The sequence below is a fragment of the Triplophysa dalaica genome, chromosome 25, assembly GCF_015846415.1.
Source record: "Triplophysa dalaica isolate WHDGS20190420 chromosome 25, ASM1584641v1, whole genome shotgun sequence".
Lineage (NCBI taxonomy): Eukaryota > Metazoa > Chordata > Actinopteri > Cypriniformes > Nemacheilidae > Triplophysa > Triplophysa dalaica.
Window position 1 is genome coordinate 10,734,480 of NC_079566.1, and position 22,144 is coordinate 10,756,623.

General features: G+C 36.4%; 4 protein-coding genes and 1 pseudogene across 5 annotated transcripts; all 5 read left to right on the forward strand.

Annotated features, from left to right (window-relative positions):
* Positions 1 to 956: 956 nt before the first annotated feature.
* Positions 957 to 3,327, forward strand: LOC130415701 (interferon-inducible GTPase 5-like). The gene is given in 4 exon segments (XM_056741571.1): positions 957 to 1,248; positions 1,798 to 2,221; positions 2,224 to 2,358; positions 2,506 to 3,327. Coding segments are annotated over 3 exon segments (1,188 nt in total). The 5' UTR covers positions 957 to 1,248; the 3' UTR covers positions 3,135 to 3,327.
* A 530-nt stretch (positions 3,328 to 3,857) lies between these two features.
* Positions 3,858 to 7,457, forward strand: LOC130415662 (interferon-inducible GTPase 5-like). 2 transcript variants are annotated; one of them, XM_056741512.1, is made up of 5 exons: positions 3,864 to 3,926; positions 4,024 to 4,210; positions 5,041 to 5,169; positions 5,272 to 5,833; positions 6,078 to 7,457. In XM_056741512.1, exons 4-5 carry the CDS (start codon positions 5,272 to 5,274, stop codon positions 6,704 to 6,706), a joined length of 1,191 nt encoding a protein of 396 aa, XP_056597490.1. In that variant the 5' UTR covers positions 3,864 to 3,926; positions 4,024 to 4,210; positions 5,041 to 5,169; the 3' UTR covers positions 6,707 to 7,457. The 2 variants fall into 2 exon arrangements, with proteins under 2 accessions (XP_056597491.1, XP_056597490.1); XM_056741513.1 differs by lacking the exon at positions 4,024 to 4,210 and having other exon boundaries at positions 3,858 to 3,926.
* Positions 7,458 to 8,788: 1,331 nt separating this feature from the next.
* Positions 8,789 to 11,522, forward strand: LOC130415836 (interferon-inducible GTPase 5-like; annotated as a pseudogene).
* Positions 11,523 to 16,142: 4,620 nt separating this feature from the next.
* LOC130415957 (interferon-inducible GTPase 5-like) lies at positions 16,143 to 18,716 on the forward strand. The gene is made up of 4 exons (XM_056741997.1): positions 16,143 to 16,178; positions 16,271 to 16,340; positions 17,428 to 17,995; positions 18,085 to 18,716. Exons 3-4 carry the CDS (start codon positions 17,428 to 17,430, stop codon positions 18,714 to 18,716), a joined length of 1,200 nt encoding a protein of 399 aa, XP_056597975.1. The 5' UTR covers positions 16,143 to 16,178; positions 16,271 to 16,340.
* A 983-nt stretch (positions 18,717 to 19,699) lies between these two features.
* On the forward strand, positions 19,700 to 22,121 carry ssr2 (signal sequence receptor, beta). The gene is made up of 6 exons (XM_056741090.1): positions 19,700 to 19,783; positions 20,560 to 20,717; positions 20,856 to 20,954; positions 21,266 to 21,374; positions 21,487 to 21,564; positions 21,641 to 22,121. Exons 2-6 carry the CDS (start codon positions 20,560 to 20,562, stop codon positions 21,749 to 21,751), a joined length of 555 nt encoding a protein of 184 aa, XP_056597068.1. The 5' UTR covers positions 19,700 to 19,783; the 3' UTR covers positions 21,752 to 22,121.
* The last annotated feature ends 23 nt before the right edge of the window (positions 22,122 to 22,144 follow it).

The window sequence follows — 22,144 nt, forward strand, 5'->3', positions numbered from 1 at the left end:
TTGCCATGATAAACCCTATAAACTGTGGTTTAACCCCTGGTTTCTTGTGTAAAATACCAGGTGCTATACATCATCTCCCAAGGGCATGAAAAATTAGGCAGCCAGCATCTTTAAAATATAGGCAGTGTGGTTAAAGCCAGATGAAGATGCAGGTCTCAATATGGTCTTTATATTGTCATAAAACAGTGACATCTGTTCATCCTGATTGGCTTTAAATGTAGGCATTCACAGACCGTCTTACACTAATTTATTGAAAGACTCTCCGTTTAACAGAAGCTTTTAAGTTAAAGTTCATTGTGTCATCCTCGCTGTAAATCCAGAAAACGCCACCTGAGCCCACACACATCTGAAGAACTAGAGAGTTAATGCATTACTCTGACAATATCGCATAGACAAAGAGTCTATGAGTCATAAACAAATCATAACAAAAAAGGTCAAAGTATCAGCAGATATATGATTGAGAGCATTCAACAATACTATTCAATAAAACAGAAAAATAAGCAATGTGACAGCGGCATCTAGTGGAACATTTGTGCACATACATAGAATAGTCTTACTATAATAGAAAATAAAAACATAAAGCTATAGTTAATGTATTCCAGTGAACTAGAAAATCTTGAGTATATAACTAAATCTGATATATTGAAACAAGATTTTTAAGCCGTTCAGAACTAAAGTGATTTATAGATTAATTTTGCTTAATTTTCTCTAATGCAATGATTTTGATGATCTTCAAAAAACATTGCAATGCATTTATCGAAGAAATACGAACGCTTTAAACTCTCAATCAACGTTTCTTCTTTAGAAATGCAGGGCAACACAACCAGTGACCTTTGAGATTTTAGTGCCTTTTAATGATCGACATGAAAAAAACTGATGGCTGCATAACAGGTCCTGCAAGGGATCAAAAAATATTTCATAAAGAGATGTCATTTCTATTTATGTAACCATTGAAACCATAGTCAGACGCACACAGATCTAACGGCATATGAGTCATAGCTAAATAAAATCATTTCTAAATGACTAACACTTAATCGCAGCTAGGAGAACAAATGAACTGACATTGCCAAAGATATTTTGCCTGTGACTTTTGTTACCGTGGTGATTCAAAGTAAAGGAATATATGAAAGTGAAAGTAGCTTACGACCTGGGTGGACCACATCCTGATGTTCATTTTGCTGCACGGAAAGTTTTGATCTTCGTTGTCTACACTTAACGTTATTTTGCTGAATCGCATAGGCCTACTCGGTAAGTGACTCCGTTTAAAATTCACTTAAATCTACTGCATTGTATAGATTTGTGTAGATATGTTTCTAATGAAAGCGATAATAATAATGCATTCAATAAGTTAAATTCATTTTATTAATCTTTTGAGCAATTCATTTAGTATCTAGTATCTTTAGTATCGATACGACAAAATACATTAGAACCCATTATAATTTTACAGATGTCATGTAAATAAAGTTATCATCTTGGACTAATAGAAACACAAAAGTAAGCTTTACACACTTGAAGTTTTATCTCCCACCCTCTTAAAAGTTCCTAAAAGGCTCTTCTTATGATTCTATAAATGATCTTTACCCACAAACCTTTCTGTTGCACAAAAGCTTATTTTAAGAACCTTTGACAAAAAGGTTTTTAGTAAAACCAAAAATTGTTCTTCAACTATCACTGTTGAAAAAAACATTTATAGCCTTTGTTTTAAGAGAGCTTTGCACCAAACCAGAAGCTATTTCACAATCTTAGTTTGCCCATCCAGTAGAGATGGCCTAGATTTACACATTGACTATTTTTCAGATGGCGACTTTTGAAGATGCAATAACTCAGGAAGACCTGGAAGATCTTAAAGAAACCATATCTAATCAGGATCTTCCATCAGCGATAAACACCATCAAAGATTACCTTAAACAACAAGACCTCGTTGAGCTTAATGTTGGTGTGACGGGAGAGTCTGGTTCTGGAAAGTCCACATTTGTGAATGCTTTCAGGGGTTTAGGTGATGAAGACGAGAGCTCTGCTTCTACAGGTGTAGTGGAGACCACCATGATACCCGAGGTTTACATTCACCCAAATTACAAAAATGTGAAAGTGTGGGATCTCCCTGGAATCGGAACGCCAAACTTCAAAGCCAATGAGTACCTTCAGCAGGTTCAGTTTGAACGTTATGATTTTTTCATCATTATTGCTTCGGATCGGTTTAAGGAATCTCACACCCAGCTGGCCAAGAGATCATGAGGATGGGGAAGACGTTTTATTTTGTTCGTTCTAAGATTGACATTAGCATTACTGCTGAGAAGAGGAAGAAGAACTTTGACCTAAAAAGGACGCTGGATACCATCAGAGAGGATTGTAAAAATGGTTTGTTTATATGCCATAAAGCACATTACAAGTATATTTAGTGATTTTGACCAAATTGATCACTAGATACATTGATAAAATAAAGTATATATGTATAAAATATATAACAATCTTTCATTTATTGATAGCTATTTTGATTTTTCATAGGCCTCAAAAAGATTGGTATTGACTTCCCTGTTGTCTTCTTGATGTCTGGATGGGAACTGGGCAAGTATGATTTAAATCTGCTGCAGGAGAGGTTGGAGAAGGAGCTTCCACAGCATAAGAGACACGTGCTTATGTTGGCTTTGCCAAATATCACACTAGAAATCAATGAGAGAAAGAAGAAAGCTCTAGAGGAAAACATTTCCAGGGTAGCCTTCCTCTCTGCCTGTGTGGCTGTGATTCCACTGCCCGGTCTTTCAATTGCGGCAGATGTAGCCATCATAGCAGATGAGCTTAGAAAGTACTACAGTGCCTTTGGTCTGGATGATCCGTCTCTGCAGAAGCTCTGTGAAAGATCTGGGAAAACGGTGGAGGAGCTGAAGGGTCTGATGAAGTCACCTCTACATAATGGAATAAACCCAAGTTCAGTGATAGCTTGGCTGGGTGCTGCATCCCTTCTTATATCAGAAGATGCTATTGAGTTTTTTGTGAGCCTTATACCTATTGTAGGCTCTGTTGTGGCGGGGGGGATGTCTTATTTGACTGTCTCAAGTATGCTGAAGAGAGCTCTTGATGATATAGCAAAAGATGCCAGAAAGGTGCTGATGGCTTCTCTAGAGTCTGAAGTGTAAACGGTTATGTTAATTAGACCTAAAATTAGATACAATAAATATCAGAATCAATGAATGAATATAGGGAAATGTTTGGGAAATAGAAGTTATCCAAAACTAAAACAATTTCATGTTTACATATTATATTGATTTATGGTTTACATCTATTTCAGTAGCAGTTGTAAAAAAGAAATAAATATTTATTCTAGATCAGAATAAATCAACATATGTCATCATTGTGGCAATATTGTTCTGTGATTTTATAATGCTGTACATGAATACTGAAATCTTGTAACACTTACATTTGTGTAGAATGGAAAAACACAATTTACCTCTACTTGTATGTACATCTATCCGTTATGCTAATTATGTCTCATACCTTTACATGTATTTAATAAAATGATACAACGTTACAATATACTGTACAAGTTTGTTCCGGTCCTAGAATCTGATGGGACAGAAAGTGATGAAAGAGTGTTGACACCCCACCACAAAACTAGACATTAAAAGGTAGCAAAAATATATTTTGTTACCAACGTTGTTACCACACAGACACAGCTGGCTCAGGTTCTGAGGATGTTGCACAGTGTTTTTATAAATCTGCGGTTAAAAGTCATTCCAACACGAATAAAATCTTATCATGAATGACCGGAAGCATGTTTGCGCATCATTAGAATAGCCGCGTCTGCTTTCACGATGAACAATATCTGCACTTGTTCGACATAATAGTTACAGATGTCCCCTGTGTCTCTATCATCTATCGTGCTCCCGAGATCGTGAATCGGTATATCGTGGTCACGGATTCGGGCACTGGTGAGTTGATCTGTCATTAAACAGAGAATATAAACTGGCAGAATGCTTCGAAACCGTATCAGACCCTAAACTAATAAAATGTGTTTTACCAATAAAGCTTCTTTGAATCTTGAAAGAGACAGCCCTTAAAATGGCTGACTACTGAGTGCCCTGACTACTGAACAAGGGAGCTGATCATGACACTGCCTTCGTTTAGCATCTGAGCTCCGCGATCACTACAGCCCGCTTTAAAACGCGCCACGTACCGCGAGAGTTAAGTGGGACCACCAGCAACTCTGCTATAGGTAGTTCTGTTAAGTTCTGTTGTATGTTTGTTTAAACAAAAACAAAGTTGTACAATCTTGTGAACACGCGTCGTTTCACGACTGCGCTTGGTTGGCTGCGTTTCAATTTGTCACTTGATAAAACCTCGTTTCTAAAATTACTTGACGTTTTCATAGCCGGTTTGATTTGCATGTAACTTACGTCATACATAAGATTCTGAATGTTTTGAAACTTGTCGTTGATTTTGTTCACTTTAAATTATCATTCATTTAATGTTCAGCTAGAAAGATTCACATGCAAAAGCAAGTGACTAAAGCAGGGTTGCATTTAAATAAAGCAAAATAAACTGATGACCAGCAGAACTACTGAAAGAATATTGTCAAAAAAAGAACAGAACAGTAAACACAACAGCAATTTTAAATGACTGTAATGTAAATTACTTGCAAAATAACAAAAGTTGCTTTTACTATTAATTTTCATTGTAGTTACAGTATGTGACAAGTTCCTTTTGTTGCTGTGATGTTGAATCTGATTGTTGTAGCCTAATTAAACTGAGAAATGACAATAATGAAGATTTTTATTCAGCTGACCGTAAAACAGATGCTGAACTATACTATTATATATTCTTGATATCATAATGTCAAAACAGGAAACAATGGTGATTAATGAATGTATCACTATTTTTAGGTATGAAGCATAGTTTAAATTGTGGAGAAACATTGAATCAATGGCAATGTGATGCTAGGAAATTTCCAATTCAAAGAGACCCTTTCAGTTTCACCCAAAATGAAAGTACATACAGGATGTCGTATGCAACCCACTATTCAAACATTGGATGTTTTCTGTTTAGCACTTCCTACACAAAGCAAATTAACATAAGAGGAATTCAAGAGGAGGAATTCAGGCAGCAAAGTTACTTACCTTTTGCTTACCCTTAGTACAAAGTGAAAGACTGAAAACTTTGAGCAAGGTGCTAAAGGTATGAATGCTGTTTTTATGTGTATTCTTACAGTATTCTACAATAACAATAGCTAATAAATACTATATTAGAACATTCACCAATAATCTGTTTGTTTTGTAGATGGATGAGGAATTTTGCATAATAGGACAAGAAGAGCTGGATGCAATTAAAGAAGCTTTATCCACTCAAGATATGCCAACAGCAATTACTAAAATCAAGAATGTTCTTGAGCAGCAAGACCGTGTTGAGTTAAATATTGGCGTGACGGGAGAATCTGGTTCTGGAAAGTCATCATTTGTCAATGCTTTTAGGGGTATAGGGGATGAAGAAGAAGGATCTGCCAAAACTGGTCCAGTGGAGACCACAATGCAAACACAAGTTTACCTTCACCCAAAATATGAAAATGTGAAAGTGTGGGATCTCCCTGGAATCGGGACACCAAACTTTACAGCCAAGGAGTACCTTGAACAAGTTCAGTTTGAACGCTATGATTTTTTTATCATTATTGCTTCAGATCGGTTCAGAGAATGTCACACCCAGCTGGCCAAAGAGATCATGAGGATGGGGAAGAAGTTTTACTTTGTTCGTTCCAAAATTGACTCAAACATTCTCGCTGAATCGAGAAAGAAAAGCTTTGACCAAGAAAAGACCCTAAATACCATACGGGAGGACTGTGAAACAGGTATGCAGTTCATCATTGCTTGATTTATTTGTTTGGAATAGCTTTTCTAAAATTATATACGGTTGAATAGTTTTGTTGGTGCATTTCTACATGCCATACATTGTCCTGCAACAGAATGTTCTGTATTGCATAATAGTATATATCTAATGTATGTGTGTACAATATTTATTTATTTTTCCTCAAAGTGATAGTTCACCCAAAAATCAAATTTCAAGCCAAATCAAAATACATCTGTTTCTTCTAGAATTGACAAAGATTGGTATTGAGGCTCCTGTTGTGTTCTTAATCTCATGCTTTGAACTGGGCAAGTATGATTTCAATCTGATGCAGGAGAGGATGGAGAAGGAGCTTCCCCAGCATAAGAGACATGTGTTGATGTTGGCCTTACCGAATATCACGCTGGAGATCAACGAGAGAAAGAAGAAAGCTTTAGAGGAAAACATTCCCAGAGTAGCCCTCCTGTCTGCAGGCATCGCTACAATTCCTATTCCTGGTCTTTCTATTTTTGTGGATTTAGCCATCGTGAACAATGAGATAGAGAAGTACTACAGTGTCTTTGGTCTGGATGATCCCTCTCTGCAGATGCTGTGTGAAAGATCTGGTAAGACCATAGAAGAACTAAAGAATGTGATGAAGTCATCGTTGCATCTTGGGATAAACCCAACTGCTCTCATAAGCTTCCTGGGAGCTGCATCGCTGTATGTATCAGAGAATGCTATTGAGTATGTCTGCAGTTTAATACCTGTGCTTGGCACTGTGGTAGCAGGAGGAATGTCTTATTTGACCATCTCAAAAATGCTAAAGAAAGCTTTGAATGAGTTAGCTGAAGATGCCAAAAATGTGCTGATAGCTTCACTGGAGACTGAGGTGTGATAAAATGCCACAGATTTTCTAGCGCTACAGGACATACTATCAGCTAAACATTATGAAGACGTATCAATCACAGTTTTATATAAAGCAGAAAAGCAACATAAAAACTGTTTGTATAGTCCCTTCAGGCTTACTGTATTCTGGTGTTTTTTTAGACTGTTCAAATTTGTTTTGAGATAAATAATAAACAATGGCTCCTGGGTTTGCAAAGTATGCAAAGGTCATGATATTCTGCATGTCAAAATGTCTTGACACTTGTCTTCAAAGACCAGAATGTATATTCTGCTTTGTTATGACTTTTGTTTGAAATATTTAGTGAATAAACACATTTACATCATTTACAGCGACATCTATTGGAACATGTATGCATATAAATTGTGCAGCCATGAGAACAGAACGCAGTTCGCAGTAAAATCAGCGTTTTAAAACGCAGATTTTTGAGGAATTCAGAGTTTACAGGATTTCTACATTAATTGAGTTTAACTTTCTATTCCAATGCTATGATTTTGAAGATGTCACGGTTCCCCTCTGTCTCTCCCGGTGTTTCTCTCATGGACTTCACTCCCCACGATCCCTCATGCTCTAGCACTTGCCTCATCTCCAATCACGGCACCTGACAGCCATCAGCCTCATCATCCAAGGACTATTTATATTCATCCCGTTCCATTGTTCTGTGTCCGGTATAGTTTGTTGATGTGTTTAAGGAAATGTGTTCCTGTGCTTTCTGTTCCAAATAAATATCTCTTTTAGATTACTACGCGTCCATTGGTTTTACCCACTACATGTTACAGAAGACCATTTCAAAACTATTTTTTGAAGAAACATACTTTACTCTCTCAATCAACATTACTTTAGAAATGTAGTCCAGCAACTCCAGTGACCTTTGAGATAGTTTCCTTTGAGCCTTTTAATGCTCCACATGAAAAAAGCGGATGGCTGCATAACAGGTCCTGCAAGGGATCAAAAAACATTTTACAAAGAGATGAAAATTCTAATAAAAAAACTATGTAATCCAAACTCAGAAGCACGCAGATCGATGGGTATAGGGGTCAGAGCTGAATTAATTCATTTCTAAATTTAGAGAAACTATTTCATGCTTTCATCACCACCAGGGTGGATTACTGTAATGGACTCCTTACAGGTCTTCCCAAAAAGACCACCAGACAGCTACAGCTCATACAGAACACTGCTGCCAGGATTCTGACCAGAACCAAAACATCTGAGCATATCACTCCAATCCATAAGGTCCTTACACTGGTTACCAGTTACTTTTAGAATCAACTTCAAAGTATTAATTGTCTATAAATCACTTAATGGTCTGGGACCTAAATACATCTCAGATATGCTCATTGAATATAAACCAAACAGACTTCTCAGATCATCAGGATCAAGTCAGTTAGAGATAACAAGGGTTCACTCAAAACAGGGCGAGTCAGCGTTTAGTCATTACACCACCCGTAGCTTGAATCTGCTTCCAGAAGACATCAGACATTCACCAACATGAGCTACTTTTAAATCCAGATTAAAAACACACTTGTTTAGCTGTGCATTCACAACCTGAGCACTTTGCTGGTTTACATCAACTGCACTTTTATTTCTTATTCTAATTCTAATTTATTTTTATTTTGCTCTTGTTCTTTTTATATATACACTCACATTTTAATCAATTTTATTGCTGTTTTATTGTTTCTTAAAATCGAAAGTATTTGTGATCTTAAATCATTTGCATTTTAAAGATACGTCTTCTTTCTTTCTGTCAATCATTTTATGTAAAGCACTTTGAATTGCCCTTGTGTACGAAATCCATCCATCCATCCATTGTCTACACGCAGATCGAGGGGTAGGCCTATATGAGTCATATCCGAATTGATTCATTTCTAAATTACAAACAGCACGTCTCCACTCAATCGCAGCTACAGTATGAACATTTAAACTGACATTACCCTTGCCAAAGTATTTGCTTCTTGTTACTATGGTGATTCATAGCAAATGAAAGTGAAATTATGCACTGGGTGGATGACAAGCAGGGAGGGACGACAGGGAAAGGCTCGAGTGATTATGAGCGTCACCTGTGTGCGCACCGGTCTCGTCACAATGTCATCCTGATTTGTTTAGTTTTGTTGCCTGGAAAGTTTTGCTCTTCGCAAGTTACACGCACAGGCGTTGTTTAGCTGTGTCGCCTATTTGGTAAGAGCTATTCCGTCTGAATTCACTTTTTTTGTCTAGATTTGTCTAGAATAATTTACTTTTGAATCAAAGTAGAAAGTAATGCATTGAATAAGTTTAATGAATTTATTTGTGTATCGAGAAATATATGTTCTACAGGTTTTTGTCTTAATTATATTAACAAATTTCACAGGTAATTTCACATAAAGGAAGGTTTTCATCTTGGACTAATAAATCCATAAAAGGTAAGATATAGGCCTACGTGAAGTTTTTACCACTTTCAAGTTCCTTAAATATAAAAAGGTTCCTTGTACGTATGTTTCCATGAAGAAAATCTTTATCCATAAAACGTTACTGTTGCACAATAGCTCCTTGTGTAGTGAAAATTATTTAAAAGACTAAAAAGGCAAGGAAGGAAAGTTTTAGGAAGAGCAGAAAATGTTTTATACATTTTTGTCTTGACATCTTATTATTTCAGAGAAGGAAGAATATAAGGAAGCAGACTCTGCATCTGATAGAGATAACTTGTTGAAGTGTCCCTGTTTCTAAAGCATAAAGGTAATGTTTAATTTTGCCTCATCTCACAATGTACTTGGATGTATTTTTCATTTTATTTGTTACAAAGAATTATTAGTTAATAAGTAAGTCCTCTTTGTTAGATGGCTACAAGTGATGAAAGAGCAAATAATACAGAGAAGGAGATACATGAAATTCAGGAAACTACTGCTCAAGATACTCCATTATTGGAAAGTCAGACTGAACAATTTGATGATGAGTATGTAATTATAGGACAAGAAGAGCTGGATGAACTTAAAGAAACCATATCCACTCAAGATCTACCAACAGCAATAAAAACAATCAAGGATGTTCTTGACCAGCAAAATAATGTTGAGTTGAATATTGCTGTGACGGGAGAATCTGGTTCTGGAAAGTCCACATTTGTCAATGCTTTTAGAGGTTTAGGGGATGAAGAAGAAGGCTCAGCCGAAACTGGACCAGTGGAGACAACATTAGAAACAGAAGGTTACCCTCACCCAAAATACAAAAATGTGAAAGTGTGGGATCTCCCTGGAATCGGAACACCAAACTTCAAAGCAAATGAGTACCTTGAACAAGTTCAGTTTGAACGCTATGATTTTTTCATCATTATAGCTTCAGATCGGTTCAGAGAATGTCACACCCAGCTGGGCAAAGAGATCATAAGGATGGGGAAGAAGTTTTATTTTGTTCGTTCCAAGATTGACTCAAACATTCTCGCTGAATCGAGAAAAAAAAGCTTTGATCTGCAAAAAACACTAAATATCATAAGAATGGACTGTGAAAAAGGTATGCATTATATCAAACACATTATGTATGTTCAGTAACTCTTATTTTGAATTCATTTTATATTGTGATTTTATATAAAATGCATGCTCTTCTTTTGATTTGTTAGGTGATATTGTAATAGCCAAATTAAATATACACATTTTCCACAATTTTTTCTAGAGTTAACAAAGATTGGTATTGAGGCTCCTGCTGTGTTCTTGATCTCTTGCATTGAACTGGGCAAGTATGATTTCAATCTGATGCAGGAGAGGATGGAAAATGACCTCTCCAAGCATAAGAGACACGTGCTGATGTTGGCTATACCAAATATAACGCTGGAGATTAATGAGAGAAAGAAGAAAGCTTTAGAGAAAACGATTCCAAAATTGCATTTTTTTCTGTTTGTGTGGCTGCAATTCCTCTTCCTGGTCTTTCATTTGCTGTAGATTTAACAATTGTAAGCAATGAGATAGAAAAATACTACAGTGCCTTTGGTCTGGATGACAAATCCTTGCAGATTCTCTGTGAAAAATCTGGTAAAACCATTGAGGAACTAAAAAATGTGATGAAGTCTCCATTGCATCTTGGGATAAACCCAACAACACTCATAAGCTTGCTGGGAGCTGCATCGCTGTATGTATCAGAGAATGCACTTGAATATGCTTTCAGTGTCATACCTTTGCTTGGCACTGTTTTGGCAGGAGGATTATCATATGTGACTGTCTCAAAAATGCTAAAAAAAGCTTTATACGAGTTAGCTGAAGATGCCAGGAATGTGCTGTTGGCTGCACTGGAGACTGAAGTGTAAGGCTTTTTCATTTAATAAACACTGCAGAATACAGCCCCATAATGGAAATGTATTAATATATAATAATATTTGATACTAGTATTTAAGGTATAAGATTCAGTAAGGGCAATTAATGGACCACTATGGTTAAAAGTTATGTTTTTAGCAGGTCTATTTTTATTAGAAAAATTGATTATACTTCTAAAATAGCTTCCTTCAGAACATTTTATCATGCTTTATGGTGTGGGCATTTCTTTTTACATAATTATTGTTTCAAAACATATTATTATAATTATTACGATTATATTTAATTTATTAACCACAACACAAAGACTTCGGGATGACTACCCTATTTATTATTTGCTATGAATCAAGATTTTGATAATAATTCAGATGTGAAAGGATGCAATAAATAAAAAATGGTGTTGAATGAGTGAGTGTGTGTGCCCTGCGATGGGTTGGCACTCCATCCAGGGTGTATCCTGCCTTGATGCCCGATGACTCCTGAGATAGGCGCAGGCTACCCGTGACCCGAGGTAGTTCGGATAAGCGGTAGAAAATGGAATGGAATGGAACAATGGTGTAATATTACTAATGCCATACTGTATGTGTCAGTCTGCAGGAAGAATTACAATATTAAATAGCAGAAATGTAGATACATTATAATTACATTCTTTTAATGTTTTTATATCTGTTTTATATCTGTTTCCTATTCTTATCTGTTGGATCTTACATCTTGAAAGAAATAAACAGAAAACTTATTTCAGAAAATGATATTCTTTTGATTATAAATCTTGTATTAAAAATTTTACAAACGCAAATGGTATAATTATGAAATGTTAAGTTTTGCGCTGATTTCTAATTTATGTTGCTGGTTTCATTAAAGATTGGGTAACACACTCAGTTTCTGCCAATCTCATAATAATCTTGAGTACATATATAGTAGTATCGCATATGTTGTATCTTCATCGTAAGAGTATTTAGTTTGATCAAGTTTATAAAAGAAGGCAACAGCTGTACGATTATTTCCGGAAAAACACAAGCTGCTGGAGGCTTGAAGTGGGACGGAACTACAGCACAAGCACACAATTATGCACATTCAAGCCGATTGCCAGAGGGATCCAGACATTTAAAAAACTTTATGATCAAGTTGGGAGTGCTGGGAGAGTGTATCAAGCACGTTCAACAGTATAAAGAAAACAGTATGACATAGCATGTTACCACCACTTTACCATAAATAATACATTGTTTTGAAGTGCCATTGACAGTCACAGTCATGTTGAAATAGCCAATTAGGAGGCAACTATCTTTACGAAAACTTCAGGACCGAGCACGGCCATCAAATTTCTTGGCATCAACCTAGACTCGCCTAAAATTCAGCTTCCCTGCCAAAAAATAAACAATCAACAGAAGGATCGTGATTACTTCCTACCTAATAACAAATCCCCGCTGTTACACAGTTGCAGTATTCGACCAATATTCAATGCAACAGAAAATCAGTAATGTGACAGCAGCATCTAGTGGAACATCTGTGCACGTATATATAATAAATATAAAATGGATCATCAAAAATGTCAAGATATATTTAATGTATTCCGGTAAAATAAAAATCGTGAGTGAATGAATGAATAAAATGAAGATTTTAAAGGCATTCAGAATTTACAGTAATTATAGAGTAATTTAGTTAAATTTTCCACTCCAATCCATTGAATTTTGATACCAATTTATTGAAGAAATAGAAATGCTTTACATTCTCAAACAACATTTCTTCTTTAGAAAGTGAAACCACACCAGAGACCTTTGAGATATAGTACCTTTGAGACTTTTAATGCTCGACATGAAAAAAGCTGATGGCTGCATAACAGGTCCTGCAAGGGATCAAGAAATATTTCATAAAGAGATGTCAATTCTAATAATAAAGCTATTTAACCCGAAGTCAGATGGACGCAGGTCGACCGTTATGTGAGTCATAGCTGAATTAATTACTTTCTAAATGACAAAAAATACGTCTCGACTCAATCGCAGCTGCAGTATGAACATATGAACTGACATTACCCTAGCTATAGTATTTGCCTCTGACTCTTGTTACTATGGTGATTCATAGCAAATGAAAGCGAAAGTATCCTCTGGGTGGATCACTTTATTTGCTGCCTGGAAAGTTTTACTCTTAGCAAGTCTACACGCACAGGCGTTATTTAGCTGTGTGTAAGCGCTATTCCGTCTGAATTCACTTTATTGTCTAGATTTGTCTATAATAATTGACTTTTGAATGCATTGAATAAGTTTAATGAATTTTATTTATGTAGCTATCGAGCAATATATTTTTCTCAGGCTTTTGTCTTAATTTGATGAACAAATTTCACATACCTGACGAATCAACTCCATTTCAAACATTTTTAAAACAGGTCATTTCACATAAAGGAAAGTTTCCTTCTTCGACTAATAAACACATAAAAGGTGTACATGAAGTTTACCTCTTTTAAGTTCCTTAAAGGCTATTTGTAGGAATGATTCCACAAAGAAAATCTTTATCCATAAAACCTTACTGTTGCACAATAGCTCCTTATGTGGTTCTAAACTCCTCAAGTCCTAGTACAGGCTCTTGTCCTGTCCAGACTCGACTACTGCAATGCGCTGGCTGGACTTCCAGCTTGCACAACCAAACCTCTACAGATGATCCAGAATGCAGCAGCAAGAGTTGTCTTTAATGAACTGAAGAGAGCACACGTCACTCCTCTCTTCATTAAGCTACATTGGCTCCCTATAGTCGCTTGCATCAAATTCAAGACTCTGCTCCTGGCCTACAAGACCACCACTGGTTCGGCACCCCCTTATCTTCACTCGCCAATCCAGGCGTATATACCCGCTAGATCCCTACGCTCTGCAAACAAACAACGTCTCGTGGTGCCATCCCAAAAAGGTAAAAAATCTTTCTCACGTACTTTCTACGGATCAGTTCCACTTATGTGAAATGATCTGCCCGCTGCCACAAGATCTGCAGACTCTGTAGCCATCTTTAATAATCGTCTGAAAATGCATCTCTTCCATCAACACCTGACTGATCAGTTCTGACTTCTATTTCTTTTTCTACTCTTTAATAAAAATGTAAAAAAGCACCTTTAACTTAGGTCTGTATACTTTGGTAGACTATATGAGATCAACCTTTTTTTGATTGCACTTTTTGTTGTCCTTATTTTGTTGTCCTTAATGCTGTCCCAATTGCTTTCATTGTTTACATACATTTAGCAGACGCTTTTATCCAAAGCGACTTACAATGAGTTTAGGGAGCAATAAGCGATTTGTCATACAGGAGCCATAATACAGTAAGTGCCAATACAAAGTTACTGGTTTCAACAAAAGTCAGACCACTGTTGAGAGAAAGGGTTATTGTGTTTTTTTTTTCATTTGTCTGTCAAGTATTCACAGAAGAGATGGGTTTTAAGTAGTTTTTTGAATGTTCACTCTGTGTGTTCCGTCGACTAGACTCTTCAACCTTAGAATAATACTTAGACAAGGGGACATAAGAATTTTACATTCTAGCATTGCTAGACTAGCAATAACTCTACCCTTGCTTCATTTAATACATGCAGATTCATGAATATGCAAAATAGTCCCCACCTCCATGTGTAAGCTCAGACCATTGACTACAGGTCCATGATGCCTCATTCGACGTGTGAGCAGCATAGTGTTGTAGAAATCGAGCTGAAATGGCAGCCATCGTTTCAGTGCTAAGTCTATACGCCATCCTAACATATCCGTGACTGAAATCTGATAAAGTGATTGGTTACAGGGTTACGATGTCATAGAAAGAGGGAGTTTCAAACTGCAGTTTTATTGACAAAATACTCTGCAATGGTTTAAAATGGTGGATTTGCAGATGGTTTATCTTACAGCATGTTAAAAACAGCACATAAAAACATTAAAAACTTGATTTTCACCACAGGGGGACTTTAAAGAACTATATGGGGTTAACAAGTTCTTTGTAGGGCCATGGCTCTATATCTTCCCTGCATGCAGAATTAAGCATTAACATGTTTGTTACAGTAACAGTGCAAATGTGTATAGTTCCCCAACCGTCCCAAAGAACCACTAAAGCACATATTTTTGTGTGTTGAGTGATGTTTTCTTGACAAAACTTTATTTGTCAATATAACTAAATTACAGTAATACAGCAGTTTATCTTTTCAGACTTAAGAAACTGACTTTCAACCGCATTCACCTGTGTTTTCTGTCAATCAATAGATAAAACACTTATAAAACTCACTTTGGGGTTTGCGTTCTGTAAAGTGTGTTTAGTTACAATGAAGGAGGAACCGCTCAGTTGTAAAGCCAAATATCATTCCAATGTGCAATTAATGGCATACAACGGCATAACTGAGCCAAGCGCCTCAGATAGACCACCTTGAAAATTGATCATGAGATGCTAAATATGCCGATGCTAAATATGCCAATGCAAGAAAGTCTTTCCTCGATTGGGCAGTTTTCCTGGCGAAGGCGAATGATCTGTGATCTTTGGTCAGTCTTTCTTTCACAGAAATCCACATGCAGACACACAGATTTAAAAGGACAGTTCACCCAAAAATGTAAAGATCTCAACCCCCATTGACTCCCATGGTATTTATTTACCCTTCAATGGCAGTAAATGGGTGATGAGGTCTGGCCTAGGACTTAAATACACAGGGATAAACGAGAAGAGAAGAAACGCCTATACTAATTACCAAGAAACCAATGAAGAAAAGAACTAAGAACTACAAATACAAGACAGGAACTAAGAAATACAAACTTCCAAATCCACAAGACAATGGAAAAACAGACTGGTGGGTCGTTACAATTTTTTCTGACACTCCTTATTTGTGCGCCATAAGATACTCTTTGTGTTTTGCATTGCAAACAAGTAGTTGCATAACCAGTCTGAAACACAGTCTCTAACAACAAATGTAAATACAAAATGCTGTTAAAAAGCATGTTAATGAAATATCTGAAAAAAACAATATTTTAAACATAGATGGCAATTTTACAAAGTACCAACACACTTTGTAACAAAAAAACTGACAGCAAACTCAATATTTACATGTCTGTTTTCTTGCTGTTAATGTAGAGATTGTTTCATAACAGTAAAACTGAAAGTTGACATAAGGTATATCCGGCTCTCTAGCGTACTTTAGTCTGTTTGGAGCTTTACGGGTATACAAGTGCATTCCTGTCTAGAAGTATTTGGTAAGACAAACAAAACATACTGTTCTATTTTTATATTTTTTTAAAGATGAATAATTATATGATATATTTGATTTGAATATCCATTTGAAAAGGGAACAGCTGAATTTAAGGCTCCTGCTCCGTATTGTAATTTATAGCAGTATACTGCTCTGAACCAAGAAGGTAAGCATAATTCATTCCAATTTATTTCACCTGATTTAGTAATATCTACTTCTGTGCGATTCACTTTCACTAGAGTTTGTGATGTGAAACAAGCAGGATTTAAAAATGTAGGTATGTGGGGTAATAATTAGGTTTACATTGAAATTTGTGCTTTCGTCCAAGTTGATTTACAAGAGGAAAACAAAAAATGAGATTAATTGTAGACTCAACAATGTCATAAGTTATTGGCTAATACTGTAGATATAGAAAAAAGAGTTTATAGATTTTAAGATAGTAATTTTTATAACTTAAATATCATTGCTGAAACCTCAGATATCAGATTTGCTGTTTTTCTGGAATTCTTTTTTACTTTTTAAATAATTTTGTTGTCAAAGTTGGCAAGTACTTTTTTGTTAGGAACAGGGAAGGAAGATCCCAATTGTAGGCAGCCAGGTAGACAAAAACATTTATTTAAATAATTCTGCAATGGGGAATCAGGAACTCAAAACATAACACGTGCCACAAGGCACAAATCGCAGTTCAAAAACAAAACACTAGGAATAATCCAAAGAGGAAGGGTAACAGCAAACACGTATGGCAACAAGACAGACTGGAACAAAACAAGCACAACGCAGAAGCACAGGACAGAAAACATGAGGGCATAAAATAGGGAACCGCATCAAGAGGGGAACAGGTGCAGGCCATAAAATAATTAACAATCAATAATTATGGAACGAGAGGGCGGGGCCAGGTGGAGACCCTAGAGAGCGCATGGGAAGTCAAAACAAACAATGCCATGTCTCTCTCTCACAAAACATGTGGATCATGATCCTGCCACAAAAAACACAATCAAAAGAGGCAGAATCATGACACTTTTTAATACTTTTTCTTGGTTAAAAATTTGCAAATCAGTTTGCAAAATCCTTAACCAACATAAAGGATGATTAATAATAATAGTTTATGGCAAAAAAAATCACAAAATACGGAAGATAAAAATATGGTTTCCGAAGGATAGCAGCGTTATGTAAAATTTAAGTTCCGTTCCCAGATGATCAGACTGTTATGAATTTCTGCACCTTAATATCTGACAGTGTTCTCTTTTTCCCAGATGAGTGGATTTGAACATGAGAGTATCATGACAGAGGAGGAAAAAAAAGAGCTTACTGAAATTCTAGCTAATCAAGATATTTCATCAGCAACAAACACAATCAAAGAATATCTCAAACAGAAGGAACGAGTTGAGCTAAATATTGGTGTAACAGGGGAGTCTGGTTCTGGAAAGTCCAAATTTGTCAATGCATTCAGGGGTTTAGGGGATGAAGATGAAGATTCTGCTAAAACTGGTCCAGTGGAGACTACCATGGAACCCAAAGTGTACCCTCACCCAAAATACACAAATGTGAAAGTGTGGGATCTCCCTGGAATCGGAACACCGAACTTCAAAGCCGATGAGTATCTTCAACTGGTTGAGTTTGAACGTTATGATTTTTTCATTATCGTTGCTTCGGACAGATTCCGAGAATATCACACCAAGCTGGCCAAAGAGATCATAAGAACAGGGAAGCAGTTCTACTTCATCCGTTCCAAGATTGATGTTGCCATTGATGGTGAAAAAGACAAAGAAAACTTTGACCAAAAAAAGATACTTGATACAATTCGGGAAAATTGTGTAAATGGTTGGTTAAGTTTGTGCATTTCACTAAAATAAACCCACATTTTAATAATGATACTGTTTAATGATTTGTGCCTTTCTCATTCTTTAAAGGGCTTAATGAAATAGATGGTGTGGATGACCCTGTTGTGTTCTTGATCTCCAGCCGTGACCTTAGCAAGTACGATTTTAATCGAATGCATGAGCGGATAGAGAAGGAGCTTCCACAGCATAAGAGGCACGTGCTGATTATGACCCTGCCAAATATCACGCTGGAGATTAATGAGAAAAAGAAGGAAGCGCTGAAAAAAGGCATTTTAAAGGTAGCATTATTGTCTGCATGTGTGGCAGCAGTTCCTGTTGCTGGTCTTTCGATTGCCGTAGATTTAAGCATCATAACTTTTGAGATAAGAAAGTACCTCTATGCTTTTGGTCTGGATGAGAAATCTCTGAAGAATCTCTGTGAGCAATCTGGACAGACCATGGAAACTCTAGAGAATCTGATTACCTCAGTTTGGTATAAAGGTCTTTTGACAGGTTCACTCTTACCCAAGCTGCGTGATACAACACTTCTAATGTCTGAAGATGCTGTTGAGCGTGTGTTTTCCATTGTGCCAATTATAGGCTCTTTGGTGGCAGGGGGGCTGTCTTTTCTTACTGTGAAATTCATGCTAAACAAAGCACTAAATGATATAGCAGAAGATGCCAGGAAAGTGTTAATGGCAGCATTTAAGAATTTAGAGTAATTTACCGTGTAGGCAAATTACAAGCAGTCATACAAATTTAATTGCTTAATAAATGTAGGCTAAAAGAATCAAATATGTAACAACTTTGGACCATAATAATGCAATATACAAGTAATTTCCAAACATCAGAACATACACAGTAGCCTAAACATGTCTTAAAGTAATTTCAAGGTAAGCAGTGATAGATCTTTGGGATTCTAGATTTGGTAATGTGACTGTCAGTCAGTTGTTTTTTTATGTTCTTGTTGATCTTTTTGTCAGTGATTCTGCTTAATTATTGCAATCACTATTGATGCAAAATTTAGTCATTTAGTTTATCACTTGACATCAAGTCAAATGTTGTCAATATTCGATTTCATTTTCCTTATGATGTTAAATTGACAACCAGTGGAAGCTGGATTTGATCTGAATTCATTGACTACTGCTAGCCTACTATTATAGCTAACTAACAGGCATATGTTATTTATACGCAGATCAATGAGAACGGGTAGCAAAGATACATATTTTTACATATGTTACGTTTATAATTCTTTTTTTTGCTAAAATTCTGTTCTTTTTTTATTTCACTTTATTTTTCAGGTTGATATATATTTGCATGAAGTAGGGTTTTTGTCTTATAGGCCTATGTAAATTTATGATGGCCCTATATCCAAAATATGACCAGTTCTGTCTCAATTTCTCTGGTTAGCTGCATAGCCTGTGTTTAAAATCTCTCTCTCTCTCTAATCGTGGTTGACTTATTAATATGTATGGAAAACTCTGTCACGAAATCAAATATGTATGTGTTTGAGCCCAATAAAATTAAAGCTTTCTCCAGTTCTGATTCTGATTATTTATTAATAAACGCACTTTGATCATGAAGGTGGATTTTAAAGGGCTTTTGTCACGTTATTCGACACAAACACTGTTTAAAAGCAGGACTCCACGCCGCACCAATAAGGGGCGCTGTGACATTTATAGAGCAGCCGCGCTCACACGGGACACGTCATGCTAGCGGAAGACTAAAATGATCTGCGCATGCGTTTTCCCATCTTCATCATTTGAGGTCTTAAGCCATTCGGGTGACGGTGAGGTTGCTGCCTAATATCTTACTTTTAAAACATAATTATTTGAGATATGACACATTAAAGAGTAATGTCATGCTTTAATTGCTTACAATTCGAAAGCAGAATAACGTTAGTTGTTTTAGTTGTCTCAGATCCAACGTACGGTAACGTTACACGTAATCTCAGTTTGCTACATTTGTAGATACTTTACTGTTTTACATCTAATTAAACTATTTTAATATAAGTTCAGTAAGTTTAATATCACTTAACGTTAATCATATATTTTCTAGCGCATTAAAATAAATTTCGTTAGATACTTTTATTTCAATAGTCTGTGTTGGTTGTGTGACGGGTTTTGTACACGTACGCATATAAACAAACTTCTTGCATGTATTGACGTTAAGTCTATTTTAAAATCTATTTAAAATATGAAAGATATAACAAGTCATTGCATCGCAGAAGTGACTTTTGTTCAAGTATGTGACATTTCTTAGGAAAGCTCTTCATTCAAGAATTTTTTGATGCTGGCAGACCGTTTAGATTGATAGAAGTTTTACATTTACTTATTTAAACTTCTTAAAGGCTAAAGTATCAATTTTAATTAAGAAAGAGATATGTTTGTAAAATGGAGTTAGCATCAGTGTGTCTGATTATAAGTCATATATGTTTGTAGCATGTTCTAGCACTAGTGGGTAGTTTTTGTTTTAGTGTAATTTCACACTTTGTATTCATTATTATTTTCACATACTGTAAACTGTTGATTCATTGTGTATTCTAATGTGTCTCTTCCCCCACAGATGAGGGTTCTCTGTATATTTGCTCTGGTTGCTGTGGTGGGTCTGGTAGCAGGAGAAGACGGGGCTCGGCTGTTGGCTTCCAAATCTCTGTTGAACCGTTATGCTGTAGAAGGACGAGATCTTACGCTCCAGTATAACATCTACAATGTTGGCACCAGGTATTCTTTTTTTTTCTCTCTCTATATATATAGCAAATTTTCTTGTTTTCTTTACAGCTCCATAGCTATACCAAAAGACATTTTTCGTTTGAAGCAGTGTCGCTTAACATTGTATTTAAATTTGTTGTTTCTCTTTAGCGCTGCTTTGGAGGTCGAGCTTTCTGATGACTCCTTCCCTCCTGAAGACTTCGGCATTGTTTCCGGAATGCTCAATGTGAAATGGGATCGCATTGCTCCGTATCCTTTCAAGAGCGTTCTAAAACACTCACCCTTAATAAATAATCACTGTCCTTTAAACCACCTGGGGCTTTTTTCATTTACATATTCATATACATTATATATGGTATACATATATATACATTAATGGTACCGTAGCATTCTAGAGTTCACCTTTTTAGTTTTTATTGTGAATGTTCTACAACCAGTTTTGTCAATAGGCCATCCACCAGCCAGATAGTCAAAAAAATCTGATCATTGTCTCTTGTCAATGTTTGTTGATAAAACGTAATGTCATTAGTAGGTCATGTTCCTTAACTCCTGCTCCACAGTGCCAGTAATGTTTCTCACACAGTGGTTCTGAGGCCACTGAAAGCTGGTTACTTCAACTTCACCTCTGCTTCTGTAAGCTATCTGGCCCAGGAGGGTGGACAGGTTGTTGTAAGTGAAATCCTTCAACAACATTCTTATACGTTGCTGCTGTTGTGGGGGTGAACACTCCATCATTTCACAATATTTTGGTTTAGCCATTTTCATTCTTTTTATCTCTCAGGTTGGTTACACAAGTGCTCCAGGTCAGGGAGGCATTCTCGCCCAGAGAGAGTTTGACAGACGCTTTTCCCCACATTTTGTAAGTGACTCCCAGCAATGTAAATATACTTTGAAGTCTAGTATCATTATTTTGACATTCTCTGTCTTTCTAATAGTTGGACTGGGCTGCTTTTGGTGTTATGACCTTACCATCCATTGGCATTCCTCTGCTTCTCTGGTACTCCAGCAAGAGGAAGTATGACTCTCCAAAGACCAAGAAGAACTGAAATGTATTAACAGGACAAAACCAGATCAGGGATCATGCTCTACATGGGTTTTGGGAGGTATATTATTTGAGGGGGGTTGAGAATGTTTTTGAATGAGTTACCCATATTGGGGGTACGATGGTCAATGATTTAATCTGTTTTTAAAGGATGTTGGTCTGTCTTTATCAGATGAATTTTGTTTGAGGGATCTGAAGACTGAAGCTTTATAAAGTGGAAGGATCGACAGTGACCTACACATGGCCATGGGTGCAACACCTTGTGTTTCTTTTGTAATTGCCTAAAAAGTCTATTGGACATCAAAAATTGAATGGCTCTTCATGATAAATGTGGGGCTGTTTTGTGAAAATAAACGGAGGGTTTTATAAAGATATTTCCTGTTGTGCTTCATTGTGT